A 16831-nucleotide genomic window follows, 5' to 3' on the forward strand; every position below is an offset into this window, starting at 1 on the left:
GGATCGTCCAAAAATGAGATCAGCAGGCTCGCTTTGCTCGCCTGTATGTAGACCTCAGCGGAACCTCTGTACTGGATTTGAACGTTTTATATCAATTTGATCTTGAAAACTTGAGAAAACGTAGAAAAACGCTTGCAAACACACCTGCTACTATATCGGCGTATCTTTGGCGAACAAAATTCTTCCAATCAGTTAAACCTGTGTACTAAATTTTTTAAAATATATTTCCATTAATTATTGGAAAAGGTGAGAAAACGCAGAAAAGCTGAGAAATCGTTGGAAAAACGCTGATTTTGGGCGTATCTTTGATGAAATATTAAAGTCACCTGATCACAAAATTTTTAGACCCTAGCTTAACCTCTGTACCAAATTTGAACATTTTCTTTCTATTAATTGATGACAGAACTGAGAAAACTGAATTTTGGGCGTATCTTTGGCGTTATTTGAAATTCCTTCTAACACAACATTATTACACCCCAACTGAGCTTCTGTACTAAATTTGAGCATTTTCTGTTCATTTGTTCTCGATAAAGCTGAGAAAACGCTAGAAAAACGCTAATTTTGGGCGTATCTTTGACGTTATAGCAAATTTCTTCTAACAACATTATTAAACCCTAGCTGAGCTTCTGTACTAAATTTGAACATTTTCTGTTCATTTATTCTCGATAAAGCTGAGAAAACGCTAATTTTGGGCGTATCTTTGACGTTATTGCAAATTCCTTCCAACACAACATTATTTCACCCTAGCTGAGTTTCTGTACTAAATTTGAACATTTTCTGTTCATTTGTTCTCGATAAAACTGAGAAAACGCTAAAAAAACGCTGGAAAAACGCAGATTTTGGGCATATCTTTGGAAATTTTTCAAATCCGTTCTCAGTGCGGTGTGGCGCACTCAAACAACTTTCCTTGCCGTTATAAAAATTGATCACCTGACGCTAGTGTTCCCGCGCATCTTAAGTCCACTATTCAAAGATTTGAGCCAGCTGGTGACAGGGCAATAACGCTGGAGACACACATGAGGTCTGATATCTATCTCTTCATAGTGAATGATTTAATAGAATCAACAATAATTTGCAATTATTGAATAATCACATTTTCTCGAATTTAAAGCTTATTTTCAATTTTAGGTGAAAATGTTACTGAACATTAATTGTAGAGATTTTCATGCTCAATCTACTCCACTTGATTTTTTTCGTTTCAATTGTATCTGAAGCCTGATAATTTGGGAATCTATCTGCATTGATGGGGCGAAGCTCCTGAAATTATATGGGACTAATGGCAGTTGATAGAGCTTATCGATGACTATTTTAGGTATGAATTTGATCAAAATCGTTGGAGCCGTTTTCGAGAAAATCACGAAAAACCCTGTTTTTTGACAACATTCTCGCCATTTTAGCCGCCATCTTGAATTGCATTTGATCGACATTGTTCGTGTCGGATCCTTATAGTGAAAGGACCTTAAGTTCCAAATTTTAAGTCATTCCGTTAATTGGGAGATGAGATATCTTGTACACAGACGCACATACACTCATACACACACACACACAAATACAGACAAATACCCAGTTTTTTGTACTCAGGGGACCTTGAAACGTATAGAAATTTAGAAATTGGGGTACCTTAATTTTTTTCGGAAAGCAATACTTTCCTTACCTATGGTAATAGGGCAAGGAAAGTAAAAACCAGGCTATACTGAGCTTGCCAAGCTCTGTTGAATCTGATAGAATTTATAAGAACGGCAAAAAATCAGTCATCCGAAAATTGATGAGTGTGTAACTGGACTTAGATCCATAGTATATTTTTACCAAGGGGAAAAATAAAGCAAACTTCCAGTGTTACTGTATTACACTGCTTACTGTCTACTGTGCTCATGATATCGCCAGTTGAATTTAGAAAATTATTGTACCGAAATAATTACAGCGCGCAAAGGAACGTGATTCATCGCATGTCCCTGGTGGCAAGAAATGGAACTAATTTATTTGTAGACTGGTGAATATTTTGTGACCATAGTCGCGTCGTTTCCAGTGATAAACAAGTTGCCTGCTGGAATTGTGAACTCTTTCCACGGCTAGCAATCAATTAAACGACGGGCGAATTTATGCATTATTCCGCACAGCAATTATAATTCACTCCTCTTTATCAGCGCAGCTTTCATCTTGCATTATCTTCTTTGTCTTTTATCGTCTTCTGAATCGTTCAGGAAATGTTATTTCGTCTAATGAATTGAGAACTCTGTGAACGCGAAAATTCGGAGTGAGAGGGTGAGTGAGAGCCATCTTTCTGCTCTCTCATCATCTCTCACTTTCTCTTTATCTCACTCTTTTGGTAGAGAGTTAGTGGGGAGGATATTTTTAATATTCTTTCCGAAGAATGGACATTGATATGTCTAAAGCTCCGTCAATTTATGTAGATGCATAACAATTTAATTAATATTTATAGTTAATTATATTACAAATTGCTTTTTCATATCATATACAGTTCAATAATTATTTTCTTAGTCTATATTATGTAAATTCATCTATAATTTTGCTGTATTGTAAGCTATTGTATATAAGTGTATAAGCCAGTATATATTGTAATCTTCATAAATAAAGTACTCAATCAATCAATCAATCTTTTTCATTGATCTATTCTGGAATTTATTCTTCTTCTCCCTTATGAGAACTCGGAGAGAGAAAATTCGGAGATCGGGAGATTAGATTTCTTTATTTATGTATGTTACAATATTTACTGGCCTATACACTAATTTACATTAAATGACGATAATGCTAGTTATTCAACGAATTTTACAAAGTATAAATAATTAATCAATGAGAATAAAGATCGAATGCAATAAATTAGAATAACGATAATGTAATAATGTGATGTAACTTCATAAATCGGCGGTGTTTCAACAAATGATTGTCGATTCTCTAAGAAGGATATGAAATATGCTCCCTATTAACACGCGACCGGGAGAAAGAGAGAAAGATTGATTGATTGATTGAGTACTTTATTTATGTAGATTACAATATATACTGGCTTATACAATTATATAAAATAGCTTACAATACAGCAAAACTATAGATGAATTTATGTAATATAGACTAAGAGAATAATTATTGAACTGTATATGATACGAAAAAAGCAATTTGTAATAACATAATATTTTTATGCATCTAGATGAATTGGCGGAGCTTTGGACATATCAATGTCCATTCTTCGAAAAGAATATTCAAAATATCCTTCCCACTAACTCTCTACCAAACTGAGAGAGATTGATTGATTGATTGAGTACTTTATTTATGTAGATTACAGAGAGATTAGATAGATTACGAAAGATAGAGAGAGAGAGAGAGAGAGAGAGAGAGAGAGAGAGAGAGAGAGAGAGAAAGAGAGAGAGAGAGAGAGAGTGAGTGAGAGGAATGAAAAGAGCCAAATTTGTTGCTCTCTCATCATCATGTCACAATTTCTCTATATCTCTCCTTACCCGGTCGTGTGTTAATGGGAAGGGTATTTTATATCCTTCTAAAAGAATCGACAATTATTTGTTGAACACCGCCGATTTATGAAGTTAAATCACATTATTATATCATCGTTATTCTAATTGCATTCTATATTTATTCTCATTGACTAATTATTTATACTTTGTGAAATTCGTTGAATAACTAGCATTATCGTCATTTAATGTAAATTAGTGTATACGCCAGTAAATATTTTAAAATACAAAAATAAAAAAATCTAATCTATCTAATCCTTTTCATTGTTTGTTTTCTCTCAAATTTAGCTTCTTCCGTCCTCTCGAAAACTTGGACAGATAGAGAGTTGTCTTGGTTGCTCCCTCACTCTTTCTCTTCCGCATATTCAATTACACTCTCTTTATCTCTCTTCATTCCATTGTTAGTTTTCTCTCAAATTCAGTTTTCTCCCTCTTCACGAAAACTTAGGAGAGAGTTGTCTTGACGTCTCTCTCACTTTCTTTCTATCTCACTTCTTTTCATTATTTGGCTCCTCTCAAATTTAGTATATTTCTTTCTCACGAAAACTCGGGGAGAGAGAGAGTTGTATTTGTTGCTATCTCACCCTTTCACACTTTCTCTCCTTCCCATTTAATTTCTCTCTTCTTTTCGAAGTTAGGTTTTTTTTCTCTAAAATTCATATATAGTAAAAACAGTATCTCTTTATCTCTCTTCTTTTCGAAGTTAGGTTTTTTCTCTAAAATTCAGATATAGTACAAATAGTACAAAATAATAAAATTACAGATTTTGCCAGGCATGGTACGAAACGACCATTTTTGTAAGTGAGGCGGAGAGAGATAAAGTGCTGAAATTATAAAACCCCCAATAAAACTGCCATAACATAGTTCGAAAAATATAGTCAATTATGGACAAACCTTCGTACAACGTCATATAAAAACAAAAAACTGCTTTAATGGATTGCTCATGCTGTATTGGATGAAATAGGCGAATGAAGAGATCCGTGAATATAGGATGGACAAAGATGTAAAACGCGAGACTGAGAGAGAGTGAGGAAGAGAGAGAGAGAAGGAGAGAGTGAGAAAGCGAGAGAGAGAGAGAGATGGATTGCTTATGTTGTATTAGATGAACTAGATGAATGAGGAGATCCGTGAATATAGGAGGGAGAAAATGTAAAACATGAGACTCAGAGAGAGTAAGAAAGAGAGAGAGAGAGAGAGAGAGAGAGGAGAGAGAGAGAGAGAGAGAGAGAGAGAGAGAGAGATTGATTGATTGATTGAGTACTTTATTAATGTAGATTACAATATATACTGGCTTATACACTTATATACAATAGCTTACAATACAGCAAAATTATAGATGAATTTACATAATATAGACTAAGAAAATAATTATTGAACTGTATATGATATGAAAAAGCAGTTTGTAATATAATAACTATAGATAATAATCATATTGTTATGTATCTACATAAATTGGCGGAGCTTTGGACATATCAATGTCCATTCTTCGGAGAGAATATTAAAAATATCCTCCCCACTAACTCTCTACCAAAAGAGTGAGGGAGAGTGAGAAAGCGAGAGAGAGATGGATTGCTTATGTTGTATTAGATGAACTAGATGAATGAGGAGATCCGTGAATATAGAATGGAGAAAAATGTAAAACGTGAGACTCAGAGAGAGTAAGAAAGAGGGAGAGAGAGAGAGAGAGAGAGAGAGAGAGAAAGAGAGAGTGCAAGAGGAATTGAAGAAGCCATTATAGAGGCAGAAAACCGAATGAGAAAAGTTTCCAAACTTTTTATAATGGGGCAGTAAGTTTCTATGTTTGTGTGTGTGTGTGTGGTGTGTGTGTGTGTGGTGTGTGTGTGTGTGGTGTGTGTGTGTGTGTGGTGTGTGTGTGTGTGTGTGTGTGGTGTGTATGTGTGTGTGTGTGTGGTGTGTGTGTGTGTGTGTGTGGTTGTGTGTGTGGTGTGTGTGTGTGTGTGTGTGTTGTGTGTGTGTGTGGGTGTGGGTGTGTGTGGTGTGTGTGGTGTGTGTGTGTGTGTGTGTGTGTGTGTGTGTGTGTGTGTGTGTGTGGTGGTGTGTGTGTGTGTGTTGAGTGTGTGTGTGTGTGTGTGTGAGTGTGTGTGTGTGTGTGTGTGTGTGTGGTGTGTGGTGTGGTGTGTGTGTGTGTGTGTGTGTGTGTGTGTGTGTGTGTGTGTGTGTGTGTGTGTGTGTGTGTGTTGAGAGAAAACGTTATGGAAAAACGGGTCTATGGAGAGGATTGGAAAGAGAGAGTGGTGCGAAGCGAAAGAGTGAGAGAATGAAGAGGAGATAATGGTATATTGAGAGTTGAGATTATGAAGGAAATAAGGAAGAAAAATACTGGGACTGGGACTGGAACTAGGGCTGGGACTGGGACTGTCCCAGTTTCCAGACTAAAACTGGAACTGGGAATGTCCCAGTCTTCAGTCCGGGACCGAGATTAGGACTGTCCCAGTCTCCAGTCCGGGACCGAGATTGAGACTGTCCCAGTCTCCAGTCCGGGACCGAGATTGAGACTGTCCCAGTCTCCAGTCCGGGACCGAGATTGAGACTGTCCCAGTCTCCAGTCCGGGACCGAGATTGAGACTGTCCCAGTCTCCAGTCCGGGACTGAGATTGAGATTGTCCCATTCTCCAGTCAGGGACTGAGATTGAGACTGTCCCAGTCTCCAGTCCTGGACCGAGATTAAGACTGTCCCAGTTTCCAGTCCGGGACCGAGATTAGGACTGTCCCAGTCTCCAGTCCGGGACCGAGATTGGGACTGTCCCAGTCTTCAGTCCGGGACCGAGATTGTGACTGCCCTAGTCTCCAGTATTGGACTGAGATTGGGACTGTCCCAGTCTCCAGTCCGGGACCGAGATTGGGATTGTCCCAGTCTCCAGTATGGGACTGACTAGGACTGTGAATGGGACTGGGACTGTGACTGGGACTGGAACTGGAACTGGAATTGGAGCTGGAACTGGAACTGGGACTGGGACTGGGACTGGGACTGAGACTGGACTGGACTAGACTAGACTAGGTCCTCTATTACACTTTACTCTCAGTGATATGAATGATATAATGATCAATCAATGAATGATAATAAAAGCTGAAAAATGGTAGAAGGAGATGAAACCTGGAACGTGGATAGAGTAAGCTTTGGAGATGATTGTGTTTTGGTTGGGAAGAATCCTAGAGGGAGGAAGAGAGTGAAAGATCCATATTTTCTCTCTCACTCATGTTTCATCCACCGATCACTGTTGCTTCCAAATCACAGCCTAGAACAATATAACACAGAATCATTACGTAAGGTATCAAACACAATTGTCATCTTTTAAAAACATTCTTATAATAATATTCAGGCCCGGTTGCACAAAAGCCGGTTAAATTTTAACCGTGATTAATTTCACGAGAGCCTTAAAAGATTGAAAATGCTAGGGAAAATATGAAAAGTCAATCTTGAAGCGAAAGGGAAATCTATGCTCATTTCCGGAACTCTTTGAAGCACACAGCAAAAATAAAAAAGAAAGATAGTTGGGATGAGAATAGAAAGAAAAGAGAGAAAGAGAAGACTCAAGCCGCGCAACGTTGCCAGACCGTTGTTAAACAATCAAGAATTATAATGAATTAACAAAATATTGAATCTTTATAACGTAAATTTATGATTAAACCATTAAGGAATATATTTTCTCAACGAATAAAATGTAACTGACTATTTTTAATAAGAATGGACAGTTGATATTATATCGGTATCAGCTATCATCAGCTGGAGTGGCAGGCAGAGAATCGGCAACGTTGTTCTCCTATCTTTCTTCACTGCCATTATAACGTGGACCTCACTATAGAGAGAATTGACTGAGAAAGTCATGAAACCAAGAAGGGAAGTAGACACTGGAACACACACACACACACACACACACACACACACACACACACACACACACACACACACACACACACACACACACACACACACACACACACACACACACACACACACACACACACACACACATACACAATCATACTGAGAAGTGTACTGGCTAAATTCCAATTTTCACGATGACAAACCGTCCAGTCACACGGTTGCTTTTTGCATTATTAAGGTACCCGACCCCCTTATCATGACTATTCCCCCTTTCATCCCAACTTGTCCCCCTTATCACAACTCCAACTACCCTGATCACAATTTCAACCCCTCTTATCCTTCCTTCTCAACTTTGCACCTTCATTATCTACCTTCAACATCCCCCTTTTATCCCAACCTCTAACAACCTCCGCTCTGAAACATTAGATAGCTCCAAGTCAAGCCTCATTCATTCTCTAGTAAAATCATATCTGAACATTACCACTGCAGTAACGCTTTGCAAAAACCGAGGCCAATTATTCTAATACTCCAAGATATCATCATCATATTTATCATCTTCATAATCATCACTCTGTCTGCAGATAACTGTAACAATCTAATACTATCAACACAGTGAGAGCGCCTCTAATTGAAGTCTAGTCTCTAGTTCATTTAATAGTTATTTGTATATCTAGAGTGAGAATTGCTGTTTTTTCTCCCTGAGTGAAAAGTTTGAGCCCGAGGCGAAGCCGAGGGCAACAATTCTCGTGAGAGAGGAAAAACATTTTTCACTCGTGTTATTATACACAACATTTTTCCTCCACCTACATCTTTATAAAAACTGCAAATAAAATAATTTTTAAAAACGTACGTAACCAAACAATGTGTTACAACATAATCTGAAAAGTAAACAGAAACAGCTGGCTTGTAATCACAGTTCTCCGCTGACAGTGCTATCTGTCGGCAAAAGTTGTAACAACAATGGCCGCCACAACTACAGATATGATGAAGTTCCCGTTTCAAATTTGATTAGTTAGTAAGGAATATTCGTTGACTGGTATTCTGAATAGCATGGAATATAAAAAAGTATTCATACATTTTCTTTAGTTTAGTGATATGAGATTTGTAATAATTTTAGCATACAAACATATATTTCATATGTTGATCAAATCTGGTTCAGGTATTGAATTTAGTTGGCTCAATGACTGACTACTCTATATGCTTCCTCATCTGAGCTTAGACCTTCTTACCTATTACAATGTAAGTTTTAAAAATAGAGATGCTTCCCATGTTATTTAAATGGAGTCACTTTTCTTCCCTAGGGAGTTCTTCTGTTTTTTACTACCGAGAGCGAAAAAGTGACTCCCTGAAACGTAATACTAAAGTTTCACTTTTTCGCTCTCGCTAGTAAAAAACAGAAAAACTCTCTAGGGAGGAAAAATTACTCAATTTAAATAACATGGGAAGCATCTCTATTTTTAAAACTTACATTGTAATAGGTAAGAAGGTCTAAGCTCAGACCTTTTTTATATTCCATGCTATTCAAAATACCAGCCAACAAATATTCCTTATTAACTAATCAAATTTGAAACAGGAATTTCATCATAGCTGTAGTTGTGGCGGCCATTGTTGTTACAACTTTTGCCCACAGTTAGCGCTGTCGGCGGAGAACTGTGATTACAAGCCAGCTGTTTCTGTTTACTTTTTATATTATGTTGTGACACATTGTTTGGTCATGTACGTTTTTAAAAAGGATTTTATTAGCAGTTTTTATAAAAATGTAGGTGGAGGAAAAATGTCGTTTATATCATGAGTGAAAAATGTTTTTTCTCCCTCAGTAAAATTGTTGCCCTCGGCTTCGCCTCGGACTTCAAACTTTTCCCTCAGGGAGAAAAAACAGTACTTTTCACTTTAGAAATACAAATAACTATTTCGCTTGTGCATGGTTAATGAAGTTATACATGTATTGCTATTTCTACAAATCTTCTTCGAATTCATTTTAATCATTTGAATGATATAATCGATGGTTCATGCTCAGGCTACAAGGTTTTTCAAAATAGTTGTTTGTTAATCCACCAGAAACACCAGGCCAATAATCAAACTTGAGTGTTTGCAACCATCAGTCACTGTGCTCTCTGAGAAATCCTATCGGAAATCTTTTTGAAGGGTCCATGGATTGGTTTACTTAATGGCGATTTTCTCTCGGAAGGGGTCTTGGCTTATTCGATTTGGCGCTGAGGGTGGGATTGGTAGAGTGCCAAAGAAAGCACAAGGAACTGCTGACTGAACTCGGCCACTCCATTTTTACTACTAGCTCTATCATCCCTCTTGACTTATTATACTTCCATGTCCACAACAATCTATCACTGGATGATGAAGTACTTGGACAACTTCCTAGATCGTGAAGCGATCATTTATGGCATTGCAACATTGGAATCTCAGGATCAAATCATATGAAGGGTATGAATAAAAGTATAAAGCTGAGTACCCTTCTTAAATTATTACGTCACGACATGGTTCAGCTACTTATGACATTTTCAAGTCATTTTTATATTGAAAAGTAGCCCTAAAGAAGAAAAATCTGGTGTGGTACACTCACACAACTTTCCTTGCTCATATTTGAAACTACAATCAGACTTATGTATATATGTATATATAATTGTTTTCAGAGTACTTTTTCCTTGGTGTAAATTGTGGAATTGGATGATTTTTTTTAGTTGTCATTTTTTAAAGTCGTCAAAACATCTGTTCTACAGATGAAATATCTCGACTATGTGTTCTTTTACCTACCTACCTTATGCACGAGAAGGAGGTTACAAAGTCCATTTCTCAAGGATGGGGTGGACCCCCCATTAGTTTCCCAGGAAGGAGACTCATGCAGTTAATAAGCTGATAAATACATACAGAGTATGAATTTGAAAAAATCGCGTCAAGTTATTTTGAGAAAATCGTGAAAAACATGGTTTTTTTTAGCAATTATCCGCTATTTTTTCTCAAGTATATTACGGAGCTCCTGCAATTTTCTCAGAAATGAGACTCATGTCAATTGATAGGGCTTATCTATCCATGGATAAATTTGAAGAAAATCGTTAGAGCCGTTTTCGAGAAAACCGTGAAAAACATGGTTTTTTAGTGATTATCCGCCATTTTCCACAAGAATATTACGGAGCTCCTGCAATTTCCGAAATGAGACTCATGTCAATTGATAGGGCTTATAAATAGCTATCCATGGTATAAATTTGAAGAAAATCGTTAGAGCCGTTTTCGAGAAAACAGTGAAAAACATGGGTTTTTAGTAATTATCCGCCATTTTGAATTGAATTTTATTGAATTTCTTGTTGTCAGATCCACATGGTAGAAGGACCTTAAGTTTGAAATTTCAAGCCAATCGGTTGATTAGGAATGGAGTTATCGTGTTCACAGACATACACACATACACACACACACATCCACACACCCACACACACACACACACCACACACCCACCACACACACACACACACACACACACACACACACACACACACACACACACACACACACACAGACCACACCCCCAAAAATTATGTTTTTGGACTCAGGGGACCTTGAAACGTATAGAAAACTTGAAATTAGGGTACCTTTTTTTTGGAAAGCAATACTTTCCTTACCTATGGTAGTAGGGCAAGGAAAGTAAAAAGACATATGTAGGGCACTTATTACATCATCAAAATGATAGGGAGAGAAAAAATAAGGCAACCTTGTGCTATTCCTCTCCTCTACCAAATCTAGATAAGGTTACACATAGTCCGAAATAAGTTGGCTTGTAGTTATCCACTACAATGATATTATATACTGTATGACAATATATGCAGTTCACAATAGAATACAAACACATATTCGAATCTATTCATACATGATATCATATCTCACCAACACAACAATATATGTCTTGAAGCAATCACTATTTGTTTATGTTATTTGGCGGCCCATGTTCAATCTACTGAACCGAGCAGAGATAGGACTAAATTATAGTGAGGTCCACGTTATAATGGCCGTATTCCATAAACATTGGAGTTGCTATCCTTGTCTATCATTCCACAAAACAGATTGCACTATCCTTCTCTAGCTCTGCAACGTTACAAGATTTTCTTTGAACAATGTCGAAAATGATTAATTGACAGAATATTAATTTAATCATAATTATGAAATTTGATAGTTTTTCTTGATAGTATATCCTATCCTATATCCTATTATATTAAGCGAGCAATTTCTGTATATATCTGGTTATTTTCATATCTGGCTATTTTTATATCTTGTTATTTATGTTTTACGGATCTCGAAAACTGCTCTAACGATTTCCACGGAATTTGGAACATAGTAGTTTATGATATAAGATTCGATTGCAGTAGGTCTCATTCTTTGGAAAACTCGCTGAACGACATTAAAAGGATAATTCAACCTTGGAAAACAGATGATAATTCATCGTCTCTCGATAACAGAAGATGCGTGTGCCTGTGTGGGAGAGAGACAGAATTATTTCCAACTGTGTAATCATAATCAATCAGCGAGAAATTTTATCTTGCTAGACAATTTTTAATCGATTTGATGAGCATAATCTGATTTGTTGACATACATGATAATCCTCCTAAACTAGAGTATCTCATATATTTCAAAGTTTATCATTATTTGAAATTTCAAGTAATTAGGGTTATTCCTGTTATTAAATTTGGTTTGTATATAATTTAAATTATTATTTTTTTGTTTTCAAATGTTTAAACAGAAAATTGAACCTGAATTCCAGTGTATGGAACGTAATTCCCAGTGGAATGAAAAATCTCTCTCACAAATGCCCGATTGCACAAAAGCCGGTTAAATTTTAATCCGGAATAATTTAACGTGAACCAAATCAGAGAAGACCATTTTAAAAATACGTCTTCTGTGATTTGTTCTCCTGGAATTAATCAGGATTAGTGCAACCAGCACTAAGTACCTGATTGAATGATTGCAATATTTCAACAGCTGAGTCATAACTTTGTCACACTCCCACACACATGCACTCGTTCACTCACTTCCATTATCGACAGACGACGAAATTATCAGCTTGTCAGTTTGGTGTAAGGGCAAGCATTCCTGACTAGCAATTGGGAGGTACCGGGTTCGATTCCCGGGCTGGCAACTAATTTTTGGATAGTAGTTCTCATCGAATTTCCATCTAGCTGTTAGCCATGTTGTCAATGTCTGCAGTAGCAGAGGTCTTCGGGGTGATTTGCAGCATTTTATTTAGGATTTTCGTTCAATAATAATTATATATTAATAAGCATTTGAATAAATGCATTCTCTATTTAATTCCATCTGTAAATTATCAGCTGCTTTTCCAAGGATGAATAATTTATATTATCCTTTTAATATTCTTCAGCGTGTTCTCTCAGGGATGAGACCTGGTGCAATCGGATTTTCATATTATAAGACTACTGTGTTCCAAATTTCGTGAGAATCGTGAAGAGCCGTTTTCGAGATCGGTTTCCGATATGGACAAAATATTACAACTTATCAAAATTATGGAAATTCATCATGGATTTATTGAAAAATATAATTTTTGCTTGATAAAAATAATTGATTATTTTAAACGAGAATGAACAGTTAATATTACATCAATAAACCTGTATCAGCTACAGTCTATAGAAGGCATGACAAGACAGATGATCAGCAACGTTGTTCTGCTATCTTTCTCGACTGCCAATATAACATGGACCTGACTATAAGATCTCTGTTTCAACTCTAGAAAGAGTTGGAATCAGTCGTATTGTGATAAATGAATATTACTTGATAATAATTTGTATTGGTTCCAAACTATCCTAGTAGCCCAAAAAATATATAATTGTATTATGAGGATTATACCATAGAGGAACAATAGCATAGATATCCCATGGTATACGGCGTTTATGTCGCAACTTTTACTGTTATCTCAAGCCGATAGTCCACGTGGCTCTTTCCCGAGAAGCTTTATGACGCTGGTAGTCTCTCTTATTGTACCGTTCATACACACTTACCCGGTCAAAACAGTAAAAATCGACAGTAATCGGCTTGAGGTAACAGTAAAAGTTGCGACATAAACGCCCTATACCATGGGATATCTACTTACGCTATTGTTTCTCTATGATTGACCGAGCGAAGTGAGGTCTCAGATTCAAGTCGACGGTTTGGCATTTCTCTTAATGTTTAAATGTTTGAATGTTTAAATGTTATATGTTTTTATGTTGCGCATTTACGGCGAAACGCGGTAATAGAGTTTCGCCGTAAATGCGCAACATAAAAACATATAAACATTTAAACATTCAAACATTTAAACATTAAGAGAAATGCCAAACCGTCGACTTGAATCTGAGACCTCACTTCGCTCGGTCAATCATAGAGAAACAATAGCGTAAGTAGATATCCCATGGTATAGGGCGTTTATGTCGCAACTTTTACTGTTACCTCAAGCCGATTACTGTCGATTTTTACTGTTTTGACCGGGTAAGTGTGTATGAACGGTACAATAAGAGAGACTACCAGCGTCATAAAGCTTCTCGGGAAAGAGCCACGTGGACTATCGGCTTGAGATAACAGTAAAAGTTGCGACATAAACGCCGTATACCATGGGATATCTATGCTATTGTTCCTCTATGGTATAATCCTCATAATACAATTATATATTTTTTGGGCTACTAGGATAGTTTGGAACCAATACAAATTATTATCAAGTAATATTCATTTTATCACAATACGACTGATTCCAACTCTTTCTAGAGTTGAAACAGAGATCTTATAGTCAGGTCCATGTTATATTGGCAGTCGAGAAAGATAGCAGAACAACGTTGCTGATCATCTGTCTTGTCATGCCTTCTATAGACTGTAGCTGATACAGGTTTATTGATGTAATATTAACTGTTCATTCTCGTTTAAAATAATCAATTATATTTTATCAAGCAAAAAATTATATTTTTCAATAAATCCATGATGAATTTCCATAATTTTGATAAGTTGTAATATTTTGTCCATATCGGAAACCGATCTCGAAAACGGCTCTTCACGATTCTCACGAAATTTGGAACACAGTAGTCTTATAATATGAAAATCCGATTGCACCAGGTCTCATCCCTGAGAGAACACGCTGAAGAATATTAAAAGGATAATATAAATTATTCATCCTTGGAAAAGCAGCTGATAATTTACAGATGGAATTAAATAGAGAATGCATTTATTCAAATGCTTATTAATATATAATTATTATTGAACGAAAATCCTAAATAAAATGCTGCAAATCACCCCGAAGACCTCTGCTACTGCAGACATTGACAACATGGCTAACAGCTAGATGGAAATTCGATGAGAACTACTATCCAAAAATTAGTTGCCAGCCCGGGAATCGAACCCGGTACCTCCCAATTGCTAGTCAGGAATGCTTGCCCTTACACCAAACTGACAAGCTGATAATTTCGTCGTCTGTCGATAATGGAAGTGAGTGAACGAGTGCATGTGTGTGGGAGTGTGACAAAGTTATGACTCAGCTGTTGAAATATTGCAATCATTCAATCAGGTACTTAGTGCTGGTTGCACTAATCCTGATTAATTCCAGGAGAACAAATCACAGAAGACGTATTTTTAAAATGGTCTTCTCTGATTTGGTTCACGTTAAATTATTCCGGATTAAAATTTAACCGGCTTTTGTGCAATCGGGCATTTGTGAGAGAGATTTTTCATTCCACTGGGAATTAATTTCAATCCACTGTGATTGGATACCTTTCTGTGTAAACTATAAATTCATTTTATATATTAATATTAATGTATAAGTGAATAAGTTATATTAAGACTCCACGTCGGCGTACAAGTTTTCTTTTGCCGACGTGTAGCACAAAGTTGTCAATTTCCTTTCAGTTGTATTCTGTATATATTTTTGTGCAATAAACGATTTGATTTGATTATAATTTCATCTTTGGTAGTAAATATTCTATGCTTTTGTACTCCAGAGCAATGCTCGATCCCCCGATAATCATTCTAATAATTGTCTTGATAAATTCTTCTCCTTCTCTAAGCGCTACAGTCCTGGGTGGACCTTGGCTTTCTCAACTATTTGCCTCCATTCATCTCGCACCACTGCTTTTCGTCTCCAGCCTCTCACTGACATTGACGTCAGGTCGTTCTCAACATCTTCATCTTCGTCCCACATCGTCTCCTCGGTCTACCTCTCTTCCTTGTGCCCAGCATACTGCCTTCAAGCATCTGTTTCTGTATTCTATTGTCGCTCATTCTGTATAAATTATGACTCTTGCTGAATTAATGATTGATTGATTGATTGATTGATTGATTGATTGATTGTTGTTGTAGGTGGTGCCAGGAATGTGACAGGAGCTGTTGTGTTGTCATTTGTCGGCGGCGGAGGCGGGATGAGGCGGCGACGGGCGGTTGTGGGAGCAGGGGCGGGTGTGAGGCCGGGGGCGGACGCAGCTGTGGGGCGGCTGCTTTGGGTGCTGGTGATGGTGATAGTGATTTGTGCCCAGGGCGCCAACACTGCCGAGCCGCATTCGTCCACAACTACCACCGCCCTACCTACCACCACTGAAGGTAACAAACAACACTAAATACAGCACTAGAAATGACACTAGGGTTAGATAAAAAGACTAAGGTCTGGTTGTACAAAAACCGTTTAAATTTTAACCGTGATTCTGCGAGAACTAATCATAGAAGGCGTTTTTGAAAAGACGGCTTCTTTGATTGGTTCTCGTGGAATTAATCACGGTTAAAATTTAACAGGCTTTTGTGCAACCGGCACTAAGAAATTGTCAAAAACCACAGATTTTATTGAATGTTAGAAAGACCGGTTACGTTTGTTAAACCATTGTCAATCTCTGAGAAACTAGTTAAGGTTAGGTTAAACTAGTTTATCAGAGATTAACAATGGTGTAACAACCGAAACCGGTCTTTCTACTTTTAATAAAATTTGTGGTTTTCGACAATTTCTTAGTATTTTTATTCAATATAAATAATTAGCACAATATCAATTTCTCAACTACACAAAAAGTGACACTAGTATTTTATAAGTCTCTTGATGTCTCTATTCTTCCCTAGCTCCGCAATGATGTCAGATCGTTTATCAACAATGTGGAAATGTGATTAATTAACAAAATAGTTTATCTCAATTATAATTAAAATTCATTATCAAATCATTGAAATATAAATTTTCTTGATGAATTAAACATGATTGATTATTTTCAAACAAGAATTAACAGTTGATATTACATCAAATATACCGGTGTCAGCTATCCTCCACAGAAGGCAGTGGCAAGGCAGAAAATCGGCGACCCTGTCTCCTATCTTTCTCCACAGCCATTATAACGTGGACCTCACTATAGCTCAGGTGATGAATAAAAACTGGCGCCGAGCGTTAAGAATTCCAATATTCGAAATGCACAGCCGGAATTTAGGGTTGGTGGGGGTGGGGAGTTTTGAAAGGCGACGACGGGGGAGGGGTTGTTTAGCGATTATGTGCGTGCGTGAGTACGTA

General features: G+C 37.1%; 1 protein-coding gene across 7 annotated transcripts in view; it reads left to right on the top strand.

Annotated features, from left to right (window-relative positions):
- Positions 1 to 16831, top strand: part of LOC111047608 — a 317339-nt gene that overhangs the window by 58100 nt on the left and 242408 nt on the right. For all 7 annotated transcript variants that reach the window (XM_039433757.1, XM_039433756.1, XM_039433760.1 and 4 more), the window contains exon 2: positions 15655 to 15891. In XM_039433757.1, coding sequence (XP_039289691.1) covers positions 15714 to 15891 — 178 coding nt within the window. In that variant the 5' untranslated portion in view covers positions 15655 to 15713. The remainder of the gene's footprint in view (positions 1 to 15654; positions 15892 to 16831) is intronic.

Source organism: Nilaparvata lugens, chromosome 8 (assembly GCF_014356525.2).
Source record: "Nilaparvata lugens isolate BPH chromosome 8, ASM1435652v1, whole genome shotgun sequence".
NCBI classification, from domain to species: Eukaryota; Metazoa; Arthropoda; class Insecta; order Hemiptera; family Delphacidae; genus Nilaparvata; species Nilaparvata lugens.